General features: G+C 36.0%; 1 protein-coding gene across 1 annotated transcript in view; it reads right to left on the bottom strand.

Annotated features, from left to right (window-relative positions):
* ADGRV1 (adhesion G protein-coupled receptor V1) overlaps positions 1–24,434 on the bottom strand; it is a 273,128-nt gene extending 248,694 nt beyond the window's left edge. Inside the window, exons 1-9 of the mRNA XM_071580491.1 lie at positions 24,360–24,434; positions 12,424–12,608; positions 11,377–11,526; positions 10,208–10,303; positions 9,019–9,123; positions 7,542–7,655; positions 3,662–4,227; positions 2,144–2,414; positions 1,031–1,360 (exon numbers count right to left, since the gene is read on the bottom strand). Of these exons, the coding sequence (XP_071436592.1) occupies positions 1,031–1,360; positions 2,144–2,414; positions 3,662–4,227; positions 7,542–7,655; positions 9,019–9,123; positions 10,208–10,303; positions 11,377–11,526; positions 12,424–12,608; positions 24,360–24,381 (1,839 nt within the window). The 5' untranslated portion in view covers positions 24,382–24,434. The remainder of the gene's footprint in view (positions 1–1,030; positions 1,361–2,143; positions 2,415–3,661; positions 4,228–7,541; positions 7,656–9,018; positions 9,124–10,207; positions 10,304–11,376; positions 11,527–12,423; positions 12,609–24,359) is intronic.
* Positions 24,435–24,690: the final 256 nt, after the last annotated feature.

Here is a 24,690-nt window from a genome sequence, read left to right as displayed (position 1 = left end):
TTTAAATTAAAGACAAAACCTACAAATTTCACATCAACATCTCCATTTGAAAATTTTAAAGACACTGAAATGACTTAAAATGAAAAGATTAAGAAAAACTAAGAGATTCCACAAGCACTAAGTCATCCCTCTGTCTCTGTATTAAGATTGCTCCCTGGGCTTATGATCCCAAGATGGCCAGAGTGGCAATGGTTAAACAGAGGAAGTAAAGGTAATACTTATTCTTAACTGCAGATGAGAAAACAGTGTAACAATTACTGATTACAATGCCCAGGATCTTCCACAGTAGTATATCTGAACAGTAACTTGCAAAAAAGTGAGAAAATTTGGGTTTCTCCAGTGAAAAATGAAAGGATTAATTGGAAAATGGAAATTCTTTCTTTAAATATTTTACAGAAAATCTAGTTTTCTTTCAAAGGCAAAGTTTTAGTAATTTTTTCCAGTCTATCATATGATCAATGATAGAAGTGCCATTCTTACAAATTCAAACTGAAAAAAAAATTATCAGAAGGGCACATACAGGGAAAACTGGAGAAATACTTTTCAAGCTGTCCGGTCAAATTTGCACATAAATTAAATATATGTTTGACTATTTCAAATTTATATTTATTTGTTAGGAATTTCTCAAATTTGTTGTTCCTCTGTAACTCAGGAGCCTTTATTTGGCTAAACTGAAAGTAAAGGGGTTGACAGAATAACATACCTCAAGAGGTAACTATAACCTCTGCAACACTGATCGCATTTTGTTAAATTTCATGTGTAATACCTGAATTTTATTACAACAGTCTATCTTTTTTAAATTGTGTAATTAGTAAATAATGATTAGAAATAAAACTTTTGGCAGATTTCTGGAACCTGTCTCTAAATAAGAAAGTTTTCTTGGTCACAGAGCGAACCACTTTATTCTTTCCTTCTTCTTTTTCGAAGAGGCAGCATCATTTTAATTAAACTAAAAGGGAAGGAGGCACTACTAAATTATATCGTGTATATTACACACACTTAAAAAAATCCCCAAACACAAGTGAAATACCTGTATGAAGAAATGAGCTCCATTTTGAAGAAATGCATCGTTTCTTATTGGTATACTTCTACTAACTTGTGCTTTTCCTTCTGGAAATATGAGAATGCTTCTTTTAGAAATATTTAGAATGCCACCTTTCGCTCTTGCAGGATCCAGAGCTCCAGCTGGAATATACAGTGCAGTATAAACCAATTGCACATCTCCAACTGTTCCTCCTTCCCTTGCAAAACTCAAGGATAAAAAGCGTCCTGTTGGATTACTTTCGATCTTCTGATTCTCCAAAGGATAGAACTTTATTAGGCCATAAACATCATCACTGTCCTGAATGTAAAACAGAAGCTGCAAAGCAGAAAATGGCATCACTTACTGCATTACTCTATACCATAGTTTCATGCCTTCATGGAAGCGTGTCCTGACTGTCACCATACACTTTGTTCCTTCGTGAATCGGCACTCGGCAAAGAAATCAGATTGACAGCCCAAAAGTACTCTTTGTACACAAGCAGCACAGCACTGACAGGGGCAACTTTCCCACTATGTATCATCTGTGTGCCAGAGTGAGCTCTGAGTAACTGATTTTTTGGTTCAGCAGCCAAAGTGAATAATTTTTAAGTGTTCCAGATTGCAAAAAAATTCATTTTATTCACCAAGCTCATTCCACCCATTTTTGAAAAAGACAAAGCAGGGACTCCAGTCACAGAGTAGTTGGCCATACTAGCCACACTTTAATTAACAGTTCAGATGTCAGCCTTAATCACCAACCCCTCCCCTTGAAGTTGTTACTCTGTAAAACATTTCAGTAATCATTAAGTCAGCAAGTGCAAGCAACTTTGCTGTGTTCCCTTAGAAAGCAGTCAGTTGAAACAGCATTTATGCAACGCTATACATGATGGGAACAATCTTAACTGAATGGTTCCACAGTGAAAAGGTCTGGCATTGTATACTGTACTTAGCCAAATACTTTAGAGATGGCTCTGTACATTTAGATTATATTAAGGATTAATTTGTTTGATTTCTATTCAACACTAAATCCTTTCACCAGTTCAGCCAATGTTATTAAAACTGGTAAAGTTTTTCTTACCCATTATTAACTTCTCCAAAAGAATTCTGAAAACAAACTTACCTCAGATGGCTCACTGACTTCTGCTCCTCCCTGTATTGTATGAGATAGGAGTTTCAGAAGGTAGGGCTCTGCCTCTTCTGGTATATCATCATTAATAATTTCCAGACAAAGGGACACCAGCATCTGTCCTTGATCAAAACTTATCTCCCCCGTCTCTGGAAGGAGGTCTGCAGTCACAGGTGAGGGATCACTGCTATTTCGGATTATAATCCAGGAAACAGAAACATTTCCATGTGTTCCACCATTTCTTACAACTGTGATACCTTCAAACCTGTGGTTTTGAATGAAAACAAAACCCCACAACATAAAACCATAATTAATATTGGCTTGCTTGATTATTGATTGCCTAAAATATTTACAGAGACCTAAACTGTTGCAACTGGCATTTGACTGATGGCTTAGTTTGTGAAATCATAATGCACTGAGTGTTATTCACAAGCTCGTTTTAATGTGACTAAAGGAATTTTTTAGAATTCACTTTACAGAAAGAAAGACACTGAGATGGAGAGACTGGGTACATTTTACATTTGTCTTGAGAAACACAAGTCAAATTTCAGAAAACTTTTTGTCTATGACCTTTCTACATCATGAACAGTTGTTAGGCATAAACATTTAAATGAACTAATGTGAAATTAAATGATTTTTAATAAACTATTTGCCTCTGTACCAAAACTATATTCAGTTATTGATATTTATGATACTGGAAATGTCACGTTGCCTGCAACTGACAAGCATATGACTACCACAAAAACTCTGGAAATCCTGGGAATCATCACATACAAAAATCTAGAAAGCAAGATTGATTCCTTTATTGCGTATAAGAAAGATGAATACTCAAGTGCTGGGCTCTAACTAACATAACATATTCTTTCAAGATCGTTCATACTATGATAGTTTGAGATATTATTGGTCACCTTAAGAACGACTACTATCAGTGACTAGCAGTGGACATTTTTATTGAGATTGTCAGTATTGTTTATCATTCCTCCCTATAAAATTTGTACAGAACTTTGATTTTAATCTCTTTGTAAAATTATAAACATTTGAATTATTTTGAGATAAGTATTTCATGGAAGATACTTATGAAATACACTCAGCTGCTGAGTGAAATATACTCAGTGAAGTACACTCAGAGACTACTAGTTTTATAGACAGTAAGTACAAAGATTTATCAAGAGAGGAAGACAGAAACCTATTTGCCACTGAAGTGGTGTGCAGCGCCACCACAATTGATTCTGCCTTCAGATTAATATGTGATAAATATGATAATGTGATTAAATAGTTATGGTTTATTTACATACAGTTTCTAAATATTAAAATACTTCCTACACAATTGGACATTCCCACTTCCTTGAAATCTTTGTAGATACAGGTGATAATAACAACACAGAAGTGATTTCTACATTATACTTTTAGTAGTGATTTTACAATTACTTCTAGTGATACCCTAAGGATGCTTAAAAATGCCAAACACATCTCTTAAACTGAATAGATACTAGATTTTAAGATCTGCAGTACCTTGAAATTTGGTCTTCATCAATAATAACAGGGTGAGTTAACAGAACACTGTTGATTGATAGCACTCCATAGGGTTTATCATTCGGTTGTATAGTGACATGAACAACAGATGGATAAATCAAAACAGCATCTCCTTGCAAAGTGTCCTCAAGAAGCATAACCTGAAAGGTCTCAGCAATTTCTGGTATGGCATCATCAAGGATTTTAAATTTCAAATACGTTTCATGAACTAGGGGTGGGAAAACAAGAGTTGCATTTGGCTGTAGATCTAAGAAGTCTACGTTAAGCTGTGCATGAGCTGTTGAATCCCCAGTTAAAATGGCGTAACTGACAGAGACTTCATCTTCATCAGGTCCAGTTACTTTTCCACTGACATCCTTACCACGAACCACTTGGATTGTTACCACATCATCTTCCTCAGGCACCACATAAGCACTCTGAGCAAAACGCACGGGACTGTCATTTTTCTTAATATTAATCCAAACAGAATTTTTTGTTTTGTTGATTTCAGCCCCTCCCTCCACACTCTTGAGATGAACAACAAAGATTTCATCATTTTCAGGTATCTGGAAAAATAGTATTAGCAACTGAGTGTAAGTCACATTTCAAATACATGCCAAACTCTCAGACTGAGAAATACGGTTTATTCATTTTGCAGAAAAGGGAAATTATATAAACTTTAAAAAGCTCATTTCTTATTAAAACAAACAGGAGAGACACCTTTGATTTTAACTTTCACTAAGAACTCCTTCTCAAAATTTCATGTCTTTATTTCCTAAAACAGGCTTCTGAACTCTGACAATATGAGAAAGGGTGGAAAGTCAGAAAAAAAAACAAACAAAAATTAGTCAAGAATCAGAAAAGTCTGGATCTTTACACCTTGAGAGGATTAAGGGACCAATTGCCACTTTTAGAAGCCACCTCTATTTGGAAATAAAGATATGTTTACATCTCTTTTTCCGATGTTGATACTGATCTCTTCTATATGTGCCTGAGACAATAAAGAAACAACTTAGGGACAGGAGCTACCTTGGCCCCTCCGTCCTATACAACTGGAAAAGGAATACATCTTGTGTTCAGATGAACCCACAACAACAGAGAAAATTTCCATCACAGATCTGAGAAAGTGATTTCTTGTACTTAGCAATTATTTGCATTTTGATATTTCTACAAAACAACTGCTTAAAACTACAATTTAGGTCTAGCTATTTCTTCTCCAGTGTCTGATGCAGCAGACAATAAAGAATGGCTTATAAACCACAAATCACACAATTTAGAATCATATTTTTTGCTTATATTACTGTATAAGTATATATATGTTGACCTTGAGATTAGGTCAGTTGGTCAAAACATGGTTGTAATAATGCCAAGGTCATGGGTTCAATCCCCTATGTGGGCCATTGACTTAAGAGCCTTGTGGGTCCCTTCCAACTCAGAATAGTCAGTGATTCTGTGATTCTTGGGGTGTCCTGTGCAGAGTGAGAAGCTGGACTTGATATCCTGATGGGTCTCTTCCAACTCAGCATATGACATGATTCTATGATTCTACATTTTATTCCCCAAATCCTGATTTGCTAAACCTATGAAGCTGAAAATAAAAGATTATTTTATTAATACATATAGGTAAAAAGTAAATCTTTAAAACTTATTTATGATCTCTGCATCTCATCCATACTGTCTACTACTGGAAACCAGTTTTGTTTGCTTCTGAAAGGAATTACAGGACAAAATCACAATTTTTTTTGTTAGAAAGTCAACCAATCCTTTTCATGAATTTCCGTTTACTGAGCAAATCAAGTTTTGAAAATGCTGCTATGCAGTATTTCTTTCTCTTTAACACTCATTTGTTTACTGTCCACGCTCACATCCTGTTCTAGGACTAAGAGAAGGGCATGATATCCTTGTTTGGCTTGTGGCACTGAAACTTGCATAATGCTGTTGATTCATGCAGGGTTTTGTTGTCAGCTTCAGATCTGGAAACTCTCAGTCACCTCCATCCTATACTGAGACATCACATGGTTGGTTCACTTGATTAGAATTAATGCTAACTTTTCACTGACTATTCTGAGTTGGAAGGAACCCACAAGGATCATCGAGTCCAACTCTTAAGTCAATGGCCCATACAGGGGATTGAACCCACGACCTTGGCGTTATTACAACCAGGTTTTAACCAACTGAGCTAATCTCAGCCTTATGTTTCATTTAGTTCACAAATTGACATACCATCTGGCACCACAAAAATATACATTTAAGAGTCAAAATATATCTACTACTTCAGTTGTAGTTTACATCTTAGCATCTCACATAAATGGGGCATGCTGGAGCTTTTAATGGCATCATAATTGACCAATAAAAACCCCAGCCAGACTTCAAAGACAAAAATCTAAGGGATTTTCAGTGCTGCCTTGCCTCTTTCATTTTCTGTTAACAAAGTTTCCACTGTTCCTCACTAAAAAGGGAAATATACACAATAATACATGTATTGTAGAGATCAGATCTGAAGTCCCCTAATCTCTGTAGGAAAAGGACTACATAATTCAGAACAATAGCTGTTTCATTGTTTTTCTTAACTTCAGATCCTAATAGCTCAAATTAAGTTCTGAGTAATATTGAATTCTTGTGCATTCCATCATCATCATCATCATCATCATCATCAATAAAGGATTTTCACACAAAATTAACCTTTTGTGTACACCCATGGAAGACTTCCAGTGAATGGACCAGCCACAGCCATGCAGATCAAACTTTGAGAAAATAAATTTCAAGAGCACTTCTCAGAAGAAAACATGCAACTTTTCTAGTAAATTTCCTTATTAAGTTGTTCCACATCATGTTATTTTAGTGCCTTTATTTCCTTCTCAAACTCATTATAAATTAAAATAAAACTGAGAAAAATGTAAGAAAATTAAAAAAAAAAAACCAAATGTTAAACTAAGGACTATTTAGTTTACTTAAAATAGCAAAAAGGCTTACAATATATACACAGATTCTTTTCAAAGACCAATCTAAAAACTGAAAATTTTTAATTATCAACTTATGTTCATCTTTTTAACAAGACTGCCTTTTCTTTTAGGAAAGTTATCTACTTTTACCATTTTTTAAAGTATGTTGCTACTTTGAAACGTATCTATATAAAAACATACAAAGTTTTTAATTTACCCTTTCCCTCTGAATTTTGCGTGCTGTATCTTTCATTAGTGGCAAACATAACGAGTCTGCCCTTGACAGAATTGAAAGCAGTCAAGTTAACAAAAAAATGAACTGCATTTTTATGCTCTTTTAACTGAAGGAAGAGGAGCTGCACAAGCATCACTGAGGACACAATCAAAATGCCTTAGGTAAGAAAAGTTACGATTAGGTTTCTTTTCCCTTAACAATTAATGAAGATAAAAGGATAACCTGAGTTTATTATGCAAACCTACTCTGAATTTGCAAGGCAAACGATCAGGGAAAAACAGAGAACATGTAAAAAGAAACATAGACAACTTAAATACAGAAAGGTCAGTCAATAGATAATTCTGTATCAACTTCAAGAACACCATCCTTGGCCATACAAGGACCTCAGTACCTATCAGAATAAAAAGTATAATGCTTTCCTTATTATTTATAGATTTACTTTGTAGCATCTAACAGGTCTAGTCACAGCAGACACAGTATGTTCAGAAACTAAAAATATTCACTGATGTAAATTACAGAGGCAGAATTTTAAAAGATAAAAAGAGATAACCCATAGAGACTACATTTAGCATCATTTTATGAAGCAGAAGCACTTCTAGTGCCATTTAAATACAGCGCTTTTGCAACTTAATACCAAGTGTCTCCAGAACAGCAGTTAACCTTCTATATAAACAAATAAAAAACAAAGTCAGCTTGTTCTTACCTGATCATCAAGCACTGTTATATTATAAATTAACACTGATCTCCCAGGCATAAATGTAATAATTCCTCTGGCTGGACTTAAGTCCTCTTCAGCTGAGTTTGGTCCATCTTCTATCTGCAAATAATTGATGTTTACAATAAAAATATATAAAACACACATAAAAATCTGGCACAATAATCAATATACAGTGTGTGACATGCATAACAAATGACTATTTATTCAGTCATCTCCTGATCACAGGCACACACGTTGTGAAAATCTGCTCTTTTTTGGCAGACTGAATAAGTCAGAGTAGCCACTCTGAAGAAATTAAGTGTTGCCAGAAAAAGAGGAAGAAAACTACTTCTATCCAGGCCTGTGAAGACTCTGGTATCTCTTGGTGCATTAAACGACTCTTTAAATAACAGGAAGCATAGTTAATTCTCTTTTAATATAAATCACTGCCATTTCCTAATCAGTTCCAAGCCAAAAAATAATAGCAGTATTGGGCTTGTGACCTTTTTACCTAGTAATACTAAGGAAATTACAATTAATGATGGAAATCACAATTAAAACTGAAACCTAAAAAAAATAGTAGATTTTGTAAATTTTTTTCAACATATGTATATAAATTACATTCTGAGATGAACCTGATCAATTGCACAGACAGCAAAATTTACTGGACTTTAAACCCAAAAGAACTGCAACAAATCACAGAGAGAATCGCATTATCTATATACGCTATATTTATTAAGCAATAGTATTCAGTACAAATCTTTCAAGATTTTGACACATCTAGATTAAACCTTTGATGATGTACAAGACCAGACATCTGATAAAGACATTTCCATATGAAAAGAATTAATTGTAGTTTTAAGAATTCAACAGAATCGAGCTAGATAAGAAAAAAATATCCCCAAAAAACCGCACAAAACCAAAAAATTCCACTAACCTCTCCCACAGTAAAGGCAATAACTATATCCCATTCAAATGAAGTATGTGACTCATGGCCTAAATATTCAAGTAGCTATTTTGAATGGTTGGAGTTTGTAGAATTCGAACTGCAGTCTTACAGATAGAGAATTTCACTAAATATTGAGCTCTACACTTACATGTTTGAATTTAGCACAAGCATTAGAGACTCAGGTGTTTATTTGAAAATACGGATAATTTTGAAAAAGTAAACAAGAAATTTCTTACACACTTCATACACATCGCTTTTTAATAATACCATTAATGCTCCCTCAGATATCTTCCTAAATGACAAAAAATAGTCAATTTTCTCTAATACATCTTTATTTTTTTCTCAAATTAACCAGTCAGATAATTGTAATACTCTCTACTTGAAAGGTAGTATCTTTCCATTTTATGAAACAGAAAACGTAGGCATAGGTGTTTTGTCCACCTTTCACTTTAATAAACAAGTTGGTAAGTTATGATTACAGCCTCACAGTTTCATCAAACAGCCAAAGGTATAAATCCTTTTTGATAAACTCACCTCAAAAGCTACAATGACTCTCCCGTAGGTTCCTCTCTCTCTAATTAGAGTGAGAGGCACAAATTCATTTCTGCCTCTGGGCTCATTCACTGTGATTATGGCAGACTAATGAGGAAGAAAAGGGACAGGCAATCAGGCACAGATAAAATATCACAGCAGAAGGAAGAAACTGTTACCATAGAAATACCAAACTCCCACAGACAAGTTAATCCAATCTGCAAACCAGTCCACTGCTGGCATACATTTCCTAGCAACCAACTAGTTCAGCTAATACAAAGCTTGAAAGATTTCAGATAAAAAAATTATCATGTTATGCATGCAGAGTGGGTTTTCCTGTTTGTTTGGGGGTTTTTTGTAAATTGACATGGTTAATATACACCAAGCATTGGCATATGAGCATTTGTATTTGTAAGAGCTCCTAACCCTCTTAAAAATAGGTTTGCTCCATTAAAAAGTCATTTATTAGATAACTAGATAAAGGACTCTGTCTCAAACTGTTGTAGCTGAAAGATTTCAAAGAATTACAGCAATTCAGGGAGCAGCATGGCTTAGCACTGTGGTGCTGAAAAATTCTCACATTAGTTTTTTTCTGGGAAATCCTCTGCAAATTATATTGCCATAATACTGGCAACAAAGCACAGTCTCTTTCTACTAACAAAAACTCTCTATCATTGCAAATATCCTCCACACCTCTAGAGTCACTACTGACTCATCACAGAAGGTGTTATAGTACACATATATATGATGGTGCTCCCAGCTTGAAAGTTAAATATAAAACGGCTCACTAAAGATGAGAAAAATATTTATATTCTTAATATTTGCAAGCTGCATCTTTATCTTTCCTATGGTATTACTCTTCACTTCTTCCATACTATATTTAGTTCTTGATTTATAGATGAGGGGCAGTGGGACTGCACAATTTTTGAGTTTTGTATTCATATGAGTAACATAGATACTGATCCAAGTGTGAGGGTCTCAGACAACATCTCAACACCTAAAAGCATAGAAATATTAAAGCTGTATATATGCATTAATTATATACATATGTATGAGTTACCTCTAGAGATGTTTTCAGAGAGGTAACACCAATTAATTTTCAGGGAATTCAGCTAAATAACGAACCAGCATATTTGACAATTTCACCTTTATGTTTTCTAAGATTTTTACATATACCATAAAAAAGCCATACCATGTTAAAAGAAATTATTCCAAAGGCATTATCATTTGACAAGATTGTTACAGTGACAGATTTGGGTGAGCCAAGCTTTATCCTTGCAGATGGCTTCTGCAATTAAAAACAAAATAAGACATTAACTACAGAAAAAAGTAGACATTTTGTTTTTACTGTATTTTAAGGATAGGTATTAGCCTACAAAAATATGTCTTTTTATTATATATTAAAATGAAAAAATTCTAAAGCAATAGAATGCACCAAAATAATTCCCGATTACTGAGGAAATACACTGTACAGACAGCAACAAAGCGCTTGAAACAAATTTTGCAAGTAATTAATGATAGTTTGACAATTATTAATGACACTATAGAAATAGAAAACTAGGTATGAAGCATCTAGCATTGCCAGGAATTCCTAAGTTGTTCTTTTTTCCCTCACATTTGTATAAAAATGAAACTTTGAAGCTATTATACTGGGATACCACCTAAAGGATATACTGGGATATCAGTTATAAGAAGCAGGTCTTTACAGCATTATGAAATTAAGCTACACCTACAAATCAAAGTAAGAAGGAAGGGAAAATATGCATTTTTATATTCACTGAAAATATCCCAAGGTGGGTAATAATTGGCACTGAAATATAAAATTTGTCTTAACTGACATCTTACTTAATCAAGGTATGTTGGCTTAAAAAATATCAACATGGACCCATCTCTTGTACCATAACTCCTGCAGGACAAAACAATATGAAGACATTTATAGATAAGTATTTATAAACTTGTTGGTTTGGTTTCATGTAAGTCTCACTGAATCTCTGCTTCTGGAGGACTGGAAGTCATCCTCTTTTTCTGCTACTTCAACCCTCTCCTCCAGTCTATGCAGGAAAACAGCAATCTAACTCTTCTGGGCTCTGGTACACCTTCAAATGTCCACAGTTGAATGCAGCGCCTGCTCTAGAGTCAGGCTGTGTCTACATAGCACAGCAACATCCCACAGAGACATCCACAGGAATGGAAAACCTAAAGGGCAGTAAGCACTAGCCTGGTTAGGTTCCATATTTTAGTTCTTACCTGTTATTGCTCACAAGCAGTAGGACTTCACTGAAGTCCATTAAATGCCATTCATTTGTGTCAGTTTACCCACTGTGTCCTGAGGCACAGTAAAACTGAAGAAATGAGACTTACTGGTAGTGTCAAGTGAAATGTGAAAGTCTCATCAGCCTCTGGAAGATCATCATCACAGACAGATATATACACTGTTCGATTTGTTTCTGTGTCAGGTATAAATGCGGCTGCATATGTGTCAAAAAAGTCTCCTGTGTTTTCTCCATCAATCTGCAATAAATACACAACCAAACGTCACTGTCTTCTTATCCTAATATCTTCTATAATATTATTCTGGACTTATTTGAAAAGACTTCATATACTGTTTTTTGCACATAATTCCTTCCACAATTTTCCCTGCTGTCATATAGTTTAATTTCTGGACAGAAGGTACATAGATAATAACCCCTTGCACTCATGCTGAGTAAGTGGGGGGGAGGGGGGGGAGAAAAAACAATCAAAACACTTTGTTCAGAACCATTTATGACTTCCTTGCAACTGGGTATCTTTCTCATAATGCAGCATAAAAAGGTTTTTCCTGCACAGGAAGCACAGATCTGCACACCTCGTAATACTCTACATGAATCAATCCTACCTCAGGATTTAACTGCTCTCTGACTTCCAGTTTCACTCTAGGCACTCGAAGCAGCCTAGGCATTCAATCTAGATTAACAATTTGATTGCCAAAATTTACAAGATTAAGTCTTCTATGTCCTCCTTTCCTTTCAATCAAGAGAATAAAATCCCCCTGAGTACTCTGTACATAAGGTGGTTAGAGGAGAGATTACAAAGGCAGGTCAAAACCACAGAGTCTAGATAAAGTTTATAGTTGGACACTGAGAAGAATAGAGAGAACCAACTGAACCAGTATGATTGCCACACCTGAATCATCCTCATAGGCACTAAAGGTTTGGGTGAACCACTGTGAAAAAGGCTGTTCTTCATTTGAGAACACTGAAATCACCAGTTCAGAGAAGAGGCAACAAAGTACAAAAGGTATTTTTGTGGCTCTCATTTATCAGTAGTCATACCAGCAACTACTTTTCATGTATCTGAGTCTGCACTTCCCAAAAGCTCTTCAGAAAGATATCTATAGTTACTGAGAATGTAACTGCCATAGTTTCTTACCGACACAATTGCTGTGATGTTAGCAGGCTTCCCTGTCCTTTCAATTACAAGACGTATAACAGTTGTACTTGTTTCATTGACTACAAATTCTGTTTGTCCACTGAACTTCACTTCTGTTTCTCCAGATGTGAAATGAATAAGTAATGCTAAAAGCAAATTAACCAATAAAGAAGCAGAGGGCATCCCTGTTAAAAAAAAAAAAAAACAAAAACAAAAACAAAAAACAAAAAACACAACCACAAATTAAAAATAAATTGTGACTCTAAAATACCTAAAACATTCATGGTTGACCTTATCAATCCAGTCGACCCCTCTCAACTCTTCAAATACTGCGATTGTCTTGTGTTTCAAAAATGAGATTAAAACATACACAGGTCTTCACTATAATCAAGTCAGAAAACATAATTATCTAAATATATAAACCTATTTTTCATAATTTCACCTAGTGGTTTTCTAGATAGTATTCATCAACTTCTTTAAAGTGGAGTAATAATTTCCTTCTTTTAAGAAAAAAAATTACATTGCCACAACAGTTTTTATTCTCATTCAACTTCAAGGTTGACAGTTTTCCTTCTACTTTCTTGGCTCTCTAGATTGTCTTTAGAAACACATATGGATTGAGAAGAAGGGTTAAGGGTTCAATATTTGCAGCCATCTCACAGACCATCTTATGGACCATGAAATGTTCTTACATATTTGCATATTTACTTGAGAGTCTTCTCACGCTTTTTTTATTCCATTCTCCTTTCAACTTTTCCTGCCACAGAGAATCACTGTGGAACATTTTAATGTTATTGCAACCTTTGTATAGCCAGACCCTTTTTTTCATTTCTGCACAATGTCTAGTTTTCTTTACTGTCAGGATATGAAAACTTTAATGTGGTTCATTAGTCTTACACTAGGGTCTAGTTATGTGATATAAAATACAATTTCAAGTCCCTGTGAAGTCACCAGGTACTGATCTTGTGAAAGATGCACTTTTAAGAGGGTTTGGCACAAGAAATTTAGAACAGCTGCGTTGTCCTGCAGAGACTCATATTGCACAGTGCTGACCAGAACTGAGAATGTAGATGGAGCAGATTTCTGTCATGTGGATCTAAGTAGTTGGGGTACAAACCAAAAGAAGGAAGTTATGCTCTAAACACCAAAAAACATTACAACAGAGAAGTCTGATTGAATTAGTTCCTTCATCAAGCTTCTTTTAATCTGTGGTCACTGTTTTCAGTATTACTTTTTTAAATTTCTGTACAAAAGATAAAAGCAATATTGTATAATCAAAATATAAATAAAATGTCACTTTGCTTAATATTATAATTCCATGTGCTATGATTATCAGACAAATCTGGTCATTGGCAACTGTATAAGATGTGTAGAGCACAATAGAATAATATTTGCATATCAATAACGCTCAATGTTTGCAAAGCACTTGTTCTCACTATTTACAAGTGACAATTATGAATATATAGTAATAAATCAACACTGAAGTAGCAAATGTCATGAGTACATTCAAACATATTTTTGTAAGATGTGTGTCAAATTTGATCAGAATACACTCAAGATCCAGCAGAGTCTGAATGATTTATGTTTGCAGTCAGGTAGCTTTAATTCTGCACTGAACAGAGAACAACACAGCCTTCAGACCACTGAATTCAGCTTCAGAAAGACTTCAAGATTTTGATTTATGTTACAACAAATTCTGTCTGGGACTTGAAATAAAACTTCTTTCAGGCAAGATAAAGAACAGAAATAATTCACATACATGGTACATTAATGAAGTGGAAATGTAAGTTGGAGTAGAGTCAAGAAAACTACCAGTAACTTTCAGAATTTGTACAAGCAATGACGGGTGGGTTGACAAAATTTGCTGATTTTAACTACTTGTAACAGTAAATTTACCTAGATCTTATGAACATCACAAACAGAACAGGCAAGCAAACAAAGTACAAAAAATCAGGACAAACCATTTTCTCCATGAAAATAACTATCCATTTTATCACCTACTTGAACAATGGTTTATTATTTCTGGAAAAAATGTCACACAGTAAAATAGTTTTACTGCATTGCTTTACATTGCTGTAAACTTTTATTACCATGAACATAGTTCATCAAGATATCCATGGCTCTTACTAAGAATTCAGTGCGTAGCAGACTGCCAGGAACAATGCTTCATTCCCACAGATCTATTTACTTAGCAATTCTAGTGCAGAAAATGTTTACAGTGGGAAGAAAAACATATATACATTACCCCCCTGAGATTTAAAATTTTCAGTATTTCCACATGTATTAATTAGCACGATCTTTTTTGCTGGCTTTATGTGGAACTGCTCTGGAAATAAAAAACAAACCAAAACAACAAAACCCACAAACCTTCAAGCTGGAAAGAGAACAGTTGTCTAACCTTTGCAAACTCTGGGACAATTACACTGCCTGCAGAAGCAGGCATCATCCATACTAAACTGAGGAATTTGTTGACCTTTTAGCTTCAGCAGTTACCTTGTCATAGACTTTGCAAATATCTTCCCACAGCACATGCTTCTAGTAAATAATACTGAAAACATGATCCTTGAAGGCAAGATTACAAAGTTTAGAATTACTTGAATTCTATTACTTCTACTAGAGAGCGTTCTAAAACTATAGGATTACTCCTGCAGAACAAGAGAGGTTTCACAAGCATACCATCAATTATTTAACTGGTGTGTATTCCTCCTTATTATGTTATTTGTACTAAGATTTACTTTGCACAGCCTGCCAGAAGTAGTTTTTACTCTCTTAATAAAAACTCAGCTTTGAAAATCATGATTATTTTTTAAACAAAAATAACACAAATCAAGACTTTTAGAGAATGAATGCAGTACAAATTTATTCAAACAGCTGAAAAGAAATAGGTCCCAGTAATTTACTTTATTGAATATGAACTCACTCGGTACACTAAATCGCTACATGAATTTATATGGGAACACAAGTTGTTCTTCATTAAGTGTGTTGCATAGAGGTCAAAAAAAGTCTTTGCAAGATCAGGGATTACGCATGAGGTCTCTTCCCCATCTCCCTCACCCCATTATACCACTGGTGACTTTAATTTGTAATTTTTTCAAATTAAGCTGGTGATTAAGTGCTCTGCTTCAGCCAAATGCTATTGAGTTCAATTCTCTCCACCCACAATTTCGAGATAATCTAGTTAAAGTACATGAATGAGCCAAAGTCACTGAAAGGTTTTTATAACAGCAACAAGCAACAGAATATCATACATTTTAAGAGTATGTACAAGTCTATGGGATAACTATGGCTGTTACCATGTTCTGACTTGAGCCATTTCAAATAATTACTTGTAGTATCAGAGGTAGTTTAGAACAGTGCTACATACTGAGGCTTAGTTGTTCTTTCTAAGTGGTTTATAATAAAAGTTTCTGGCATCAAAACCAAAAGAAAGTACCTCTCAAATAATAAAGTAGACATTTTAATGGTCCCATTTTTCAACCATATAATTTAAAAAAGGTAAAAATACCTAACTCAGAATTCTGACTCATGATCCTTAACTTCTTCCTTTAGTCTGACACTTTCTGAAGCACATTTGTGGTTTCCACTAAAACACAGAATCCTAGTGTAGTGCCATGTACTGACTCCACACAGCAATTTCTACAGTACTGTCACAATTTATATGTGGAATATCATTTCAATCTTTTGCCCAGCTGGAACCAAGGAAGGCTTATGACACGGATGTATGTTGTAACAGCTGAATCAACAGGATTAGCTTACTTTTCCCAGTCTCTGGAACAAATTTCAGATGAAGATTTCAGAGTTTATAAAGAATGAGATCTTTTCTGCAGCTTTTTACACTGGCTTCTGCACTTAATAAATCTAAACACTTAAGAATGGAAAGATTTTCTGGCTGTTTTCACTGAATGATGAGGGTATCTATAGACTAGTGGAGTATGCAGAGATCAAGAAAGGAAATCAAAGGGCTATTCCAGACAAAAAATCTGAAATTAAATGCGTGTAAAATACCAGACAGGAAATACAGATGGCAAAATAAAGGGGAATTCACTAACAAAGAAGCAGATGGAAACAAGGGATTAAGTATCCTCTACCTCAGACTTGTCACTGCTATTTACAGAAGAACCAACAAGCAGGTTTGCTGGAGGAGCACCTCTCCCACCCAGAAGCTACAGCTCCATTACCATTTCCTATCATTGCACAGCTTGTTGCATATTTCTAGAGCGCACGAACACAGAGGAGCAGAGTAAGTGTAAAGGTCAATGCACTTTTCAGTGCCTGTCCTCGTCAACTCATGGCTACTCCCCGTGATTACAAATATCCAGTCAAGTAGGACATTAAAAAAGTGGCATGCCTAGCACTTTGCATTGAGTACAGCATTACAGCTATCAATGGTTGCCAGAGAGAAGTCTATTCACTGCGAGATGTCAGCGGCCAGCAGCATCTTTGGCTGAATACAATGGGAGGCAGATACATGTGCTCTTTCATATGTAAAGAGGAGATTCTCCGTAGTACACAGGAACAGCACAGAGTGAGGAGTTTCACAAGGTCACAGCCATTGCTGCTGCACATGTTGTAGAAACATATTAAAGCCCTGTATTTCAGCATTTTTATTTTAGGCGTTCTCAGAACTATTGACATTTACAACAGTATTGGAGAATAACCTATGAAAGCAGCAGGAATCATAAAACTTTGATTTACTAAACTTTTCCTTTCTGTATTGTCAAGATCTCAAAATGAGAGAGAAATATGTTACTTCAGACTGCGTTTTTCCTTGCTTCAGTCCCCATAGTTCACACATAGTCAAAGGAGGACACAACAGCTGGGTTTGCGATACCCAGCATATGGGTAGTGGGTAATACCTGAGCCTGAGGGCGGTCTGGAGGCGTAAAGGAAAGCACTCTGGACTCTGAATCCCAAGGACCTCAGTTCGAGTCTCAGTGGGGACTGTCCTCTGGCAGTAAATGCCTCCCTGCCACCCGACCCCATCAGATCTCAGATGCTCAGCAGGGTCAGCCCCAGTCAGTACCGGGTGCTGTGACAGTCCGGAGGACTTCACTGTCACTGTCCAAGCTCGCTCGGCCGTGGCAAATGGACCTCAGGACTTAAACGGTGTGGCCAGTTCTGCGCACGCTGTGCCTCACCTAAAAAAACCACTGCATAGGCTGGAAGGGTACATCCACGTGGGAAGAGCCCTGCCCAAATCTTTGTTCGCGAAATCTGGCCATACAATTATCTGAGCCTGCTCTGTTGGTTGTGGTTACTTCTTTGGTTTGGCTCTTTTGTTTAGATGTGGAGTAAGTAAGCCTCTCGTTCTTGTGAAGTCTGGAAGAGAGAGTGTCCCAAAGGTACTGGTTCAAAATAAAATCCACCTATATCCCTTTCTTGCCTTCAACCTGCTTCAAGATAAATAGAACACGAGAATTACACTAAGCCACAAGTACTGTTTTGTGTGCAGCCCTGAACTGCTGGAGAGTTTGTCTCAGCAATTTCTGTGGGTGTTATCCAGTGTCACCAGATGCTGTTGCTTCCCATTCTTGTCTGGGTTTTTTTGTCTTTCTCTTTACTACACAGACATGCCAGGTACCTGCCCATCATTCCCCTTCTTTTTACTAACATTGGAAGTGCCAGCCAAAGCACAAATGCAGACTACTAGGTGCTGAAAATCCCTTGATCAACTTTCACTGTCCTGAAGTTTTTGGTCTCAGCTGTCTACCTCCCTAATCACTACTACTGTCCTGACAGAATAGTATCCCAGTAAAACCTCAGGTACTAAAAAGATTTTTCGGCATTTCAGATTAATGACACTGACATGTGTCAATTATTCCCTTGACCACTTACTTTCTAACTGCGGCAATAATTTTTAAAAAGTCTTGTTATCTATTACCATATGTGTCAATGAAAATGTAAAATTTACTGTAAACTGAACATCGCCACATGATAATTCTTGCTCATTCAATTACCCTCTCTGGAAAAAGGCATGCAACCTTCAATATAGACATCTTATCCTAAAGAAGAAGAGATGCTTAACATGCTTGCCAGTATTTATATTTACTAGTCAGAAAGGTGTATCATAGTCAGGAACCAACACATAAAGCAGTAAGCAAGCTGAGGCCTGTTATCAAAGGTCACTAAGAGGTAAAAAATGTATTAAGTCCAGAGTACCCCTCTCAACCCTTCTGGCAACTACTTTTCACTTTCTCAGAAGAATTTAAATGGATCTAAATTATATCCATAAATTTTAAGTTCTAAAGGATGTAATCATCACTGGAGAACCAAGTTTTATCTCTTATGCCAAATAATGCAAAAGGTTTTCTGAAATAACCACCTTCTTCAATTCTGAGCAGGGAGCAAAGGGCAAAACTCTCAAGAAGCATTGAATCCACTACTTCTGATTGCTAACCAAAAGCAGGGAGAACACAAATCTTCAACAAACATTTGCAGTTACCTTAAAATTTGCAGGTGAAACAGAGAACCAGAAGATAATTTTGACTAGCTCTAAGAACAATTATTTTTACCCAAAGTACCTCCAGTGAAACGACCTGGAGCTATAAAGGCTACTTTAAATTTAGAACAGAGATCAAAGTCTGTAAAGAGAAATCTGGCTGAAATCTGCTGATTAGCAATTTCAAGACACCAGTAGGATATTGAGTTTGCCCAATCTTAAAAAACTGATTTCATCTGCAGAATTTCTCACATCCCATGCAATTGATAAGAATCTATCCATACACATGTCTGACTATATACTGTAAAAACCAAGGTATTAGTAGTTCTGCTCTGAATACAGTATAAATTTAAGCAAAAGGTAAATATTGTTTTCAGCTTCACACTGGAAATCATCTGCCACATAGTCCTAATCAGACTATATAAAACACCAGACATGTTTCACTAACCAAAATTATTTTACAGAGTATTCCAGAACCAACACTTGCTTTTCAAAAAGGTATTTCACATCAAGTAGGGCTTCAGACAACTGTAAGTACTTATATCCTCTCTCAAACTGTTTTTTGCATCAAAAAGCAAGATTAAAAAACAAACAAACAAAACAAAAACATCAGAAAAAACCCAAAACCAAATCCACAAAAAACACCACCACCAAACTAAATCAAAACCAAACAACCCAGCCACTAAGATGCCCAGCACTCTCAGCTCACACTTGTAGCAGTAACTGCATGACTGAGCCTGCCACAGGATCAGGCTCTTAACATATGGAATCAGAAATGCCGCTGACAAAGGTCTGCAGGCTTCACTGAGAAACATCCACTTATTATACTTCAGTATAGATCTGAAGTTTCACAAAAATTTCCATTTGTGTCGCAATTTTGGAGCTTTTCACATGCCCTCAACACTTGATTAACATATGTTGAGATCGTGGGAGCTGAGGACAAAACTATCACAGCTTCAAATACCTAGTACTTACTCTGAATGAAGTGCCATGGTTTGAATGAATAGTATGTATCAGAAAAAGAAATCATTGGCTTCTACAGTATAGTAGTTACGTTCTTCATACTTAAAACCACTAATACAACAATGTATTTCACAGTAGTGGTTCACAGATAATTTTATTACAAGAAAAAAACCCAGAACTCTAGGGTATAGAACAGTAAATTACAGCATCATGATGAGGATTAGATGTCATTGTTTTGGGTACAGAGACAGAATTGTTGCTATGCACAGTGGATTCTTAAAAGTTAATGCACACGTGAGAGCCAAACGAGTTTTTAATGTGTTGCCTAATTATTGGAATCATTGCATCAGCAAGATTTTCTTGAGTTCAAGAAAGCATATTATTAAATACAAAAGTTTAAGATGTACCTAAAATCGAAGTTCTTTTCTACTGTGAAATGTATTCATTTTCCTTAGATTGCAGTAATGTTGACTTAATTAAAGATCTGTGTTTTACAAAGTCCCCATGAAGACTCCTTTCTGTAGAAGTAAAAATACATTTGTGTAATTTAAGAAGACGATTAGCATGGGGCCCTCACTCTAATCTACACTGTGAATTAAACTCTTAAATCTGGGCAATCCATTTTGAAATAAAACACATGATAAAGTATTTATACAGTGAAGAGAACTCCCCAGGCAAAATTTGTTTGGGTTCAAAGACTTCTTATACCACCTTTATCATACACTGTGCTTTCCCTGGCTTTCTAAACCTTTTAACCTATGTCCCAATTTAATAATCACTATCAAATAATTATAATCATTCCCTTATTAACTGGGTATTTCTTTTCATTCTTCTAAGGCACCCTGCAGTTCAAGACAAGGAAATCTCTTTGCTGATTAGTTATTTAAGACCAGCAACAATAACCACGCTGGAAAGAAAGGTGCTTTGAGAGGATTACACAAAGCTAGTTCTGAACAGCACCAAGGCAAAAGCAGCAAATTACAAACCCAAGTACTTCATAGCATGTAACCAAATTGGCTGGTTGAAATGCTAATTGCCTTTCAGCAAAGCTAAAGGCAGACAGGGGACCCTGAGCTTCAGAGAATGACATGCATTTTTTACCCCACTTCTGCACCATTGTTTTGCTGAGAATGATTCAAAATCTATTCATAAAGGTAGCTATTTTCCTAACTTTTAAAAATGTGGGAAATTTCTAAAGCTCTTGCCAATACTTCAGATCTGTTGGCCTGCCAAACCCACAGCAGATGGCTGAATTGAGGCCATGTTAAATCCTTAATGAAGCAAAGCTTGCAACAATTCAGAGCAGTAGTATATTGGGCCAGTCCAGGATAACTGACAGAGGAAGTTTCTTTTGCCATCAGAAAATGAGAATCATACATGTTTTCTAATTAGCAAGTTTATACAAGATACAAAATTAGAAAACCAAACAAAAATCGTCTGCTATATAAAAATATATTGCTATTACATTCTAGAGGAAATTTTGTCCTGCTAAAAAATCCACAAACACCAAAGCTGTGATGACCATGGAAAGCATCCTCTCTGGTGTTTAGTTTTGCCAGAGAAATTTAGCCTGTTAAATGTGACTGTCCCAGTAAGTAAGTACACATGTACTTATCTTAAATGTAGCCTTGGATGGGACTTGCAAATTATTTCAGTACAAGGAACTCAAACAACTCTAGTTTTATATGAAATATTCATAAGCCAATGTATGAAGCATTTCTTTCCTATTTGAAGTGTATTTCAGAACTCACAGATTGCAAATTCTTTCTGCAGACTGCCACAAGTTTTCATGTATGGAATAAACTACATCCTGGAAGTGTTTATTCACACAAAGTATTTCCCAGTGAGATTATTCACTGAAGAAGTGACTTAAGCAAGTAAGACTTTACAGAAGTTTGTGAAGCCATTTGTGATTAAGTAATTTTTTCTGACTAAAAAACATTAGAGTGGGTTCACCTGGAATAAGATAAATGGCAACTAACTGTGATTGCTCCTGTCAGCCTTCCCCCCCCCCTTCCCCCCAGGACACAGTAATGTAGCTCTTATTAGACAGACATAATTCTTGAATGTTTGGAACTACGACAAATGACTACAATTAACAGAAATTGTTCTGTAAGATGCAATTTGATGATTTAAATGTTTTAGAGCATCTGAATCTTAATACACATTGAAAGAAGAATTTAGACACTATGTATGTTTATTTCTAATGAGGAAAAAAAGTATTATATTCACCTCTATATACAAAAGTGATTATACCTAAATGGGCCAGTCTTGTAGAGCTGAAATATAAGCAGAAATTCTACAAAGGATTAAAACTAATCAAGAGGATTACACATGTAAAAATAGCTCTCTCTGTGATCCTGTCTTTAGAAAGTCAAGGCCTAACACTCCATAAGCAAATAATTTCAGCACATTCTTTTTAATTTCTCTTGTCTACCTACATTTTCTGTATTTCTTAGTGAACAACAAAATTGACCTTATACCAGGAAGACTTTGGAAGAGGCTGGCCAAGAAAGAAAAAAATCAGAGAGCATAGTTATTCAGAAATAAACTTTAGCTAAATTGCATCAGATACCCTACCTCTAATAACAGCAAAAGTCGAGAAAAAGTAGAGAAAAATTCTGCTTTTCTTTGAAACATGATGCAAGGACATTTCCACCAAGTTTTCAATGAAATATTTCACAATTAAAGTCCTGTTAAGTTTATAGACTACTGCTTCATACTTTAAAAAAAAAACATAAAAATCACCTCATCATTACTATGTCTCAGTTCTGAACAACTATGGTAGCTGTGTAATAGTATCAAAGGTGACCTGTGGGTCTCCAATATTTTTCTCACAAATAGCTATAAATTGTTTGTACTCCATGGATGATATCTTTGCAGACCTCTGTAGTGGTGTTCTTCTTTTGTGCTATACACTAACAGTATAAGCTTTCAGAGCTTTTCCAAAAGTTCATTTCAGGCATATTCATTACATATTCAATGAAATATGTCTGCAAACATAAACACTCTCATTTTTATAATGGAATCCCAAAAGCAAATAAAAAACCCTGGAAGACAATAAGCTTCAATAACAAAATTCCATATGTAACAGAGATTTTAATAAAAGGTTATGATTTAGCCCTGATTCTGAAAATTTCTTTCAAATAAAGCTCACAATTTCCGTGGGTTTGAACGCATAAGGGTCAGTCTCACTCACAAGTACCAACAATTTGAAACTCATCCAGCACCATTTTTCAACTTTAAAAATGATGACAGCACAAATAAACTGCTCAGCAGTAGTCCTCACAAAAGCAAAATAATTTTTTCCCTTTGATTTTCATGTGACCAGGACACAGGCAACACTCACAAGCTAATAAGCAAGTGCTCCCATTATCAATGTTAAATGATTTGCTCAGATGTACATTTAGTAAACACCAATGACTTCTTCATGGAAAGCTATTAAAACACAAAAGTGTACTAAAAGCTGCTAAAGCACAAAACTGTGCTTTCAAAATCAGTAACAACATAAATACTAGTAATAACAACAAATTTAAAACTGTATGCCCTTGAAATATGTCAGCTTCTACATTATCAAATATTGGCCACTTCACTTCTAAGCCTATTATGCCACAAGTTATTTTATTTCCTCATGAATCTGGTTCTTTGGGGTCTTTCCATGTGGAAATGCTGAATCTATTTAGTAGGAGAAGCTTGATTTAGGCTTAAGGGGCAGATAGACTAAATACATCCCATTCTACCTTCAGTTATTAAACCACCCTCATGGCAGATTCCCAAAATGCTTAGTGCTCAGCTGAAAGACTCATTCTAGAAGGTCTGTGTAAAGTATTACTAGAAAAAAAACTTTCGTCCTCTATATAATGAGTGAGATTTTTTAAACTTACATGTTACTTCACATCTGCACTATAAAGTAACTATAGAGTAATTCAAAAACAATGACTGATATTTGGCAAGCAGTTCCTTATACATTGATTTTATCTGGACTAGCAAGAGTGAATCATGCAATGCCTTACACGGTATCAGTACACCAAAAGCAAAAAGAAAACAGTATTTCTAATGGCAATCACTTATATGTTCTATTTTAATGATTAATGTTTAAAACGCAGTCCTTACTAGATGATGATTTAAAAAAATCATTCAACTCACTCTGCTTTGCAATACACAATGCCCAGGCACCTCCACCACTTCTTTTATTTTCACCTAATGTAGACAGTGAATTAATGTTTTGTTCTTTGTTGAGAGTCAAAAATTGTCACCTAGGGCACTTCAGAATGAGCTGTATCCTGATAGGATCCCCTGAGAACAGGATTTTCCATTGGAAAGACTATTGTCTCCACCTGCCCTGCCCCGCAGAGCAGAAAGCGGAGCTGCTGGAGCAGCGAAACCCTATCGGGCTCTCCCATCGCGGGACGTTCTGTCCGTGCGGCAACAGGTGCTGCGGCAAAACCCCGGGGCTGCACGGGGAACACCTCTGCAGCCGACACACGACACCCCAAAACGACTACCACCTCAGAGAGAAAGACTGCAAACATACCTGGACCCCGGGACATGAACATTTGCGTTTTCTTGCACTCCGCCAGGCGCCTGCACACGCTCTGTCACTCAGGCGTTATGCATTCCCCTCTCCTACTCCTCCCTCTGCGCTGCGCAGCATGCCGCACTCTCCTCCCTCTCCTGACTCCTGCTGCCTTCCCACTGCTGTGGAGATAAAAGAGGGTGGGATGGAAGAGGACAAAGTTTTTTCAAAGCCCGAGCACTGCTGTAGCTGAGATAGAGCCCTCCGGACACTGCCTCTCAGCAGTTCTTCCACTCAGCTGGGACTGCGTTGTTGAATTGTTGGGGGCAGCAAAACGGCAGGTTTTATT

This window comes from Pithys albifrons, chromosome Z (assembly GCF_047495875.1).
Source record: "Pithys albifrons albifrons isolate INPA30051 chromosome Z, PitAlb_v1, whole genome shotgun sequence".
Classification (NCBI taxonomy): Eukaryota; Metazoa; Chordata; class Aves; order Passeriformes; family Thamnophilidae; genus Pithys; species Pithys albifrons.
The sequence above is the reverse complement of the archived record's forward strand: the minus strand, read 5'-3'. Positions and strand labels throughout refer to the sequence as shown.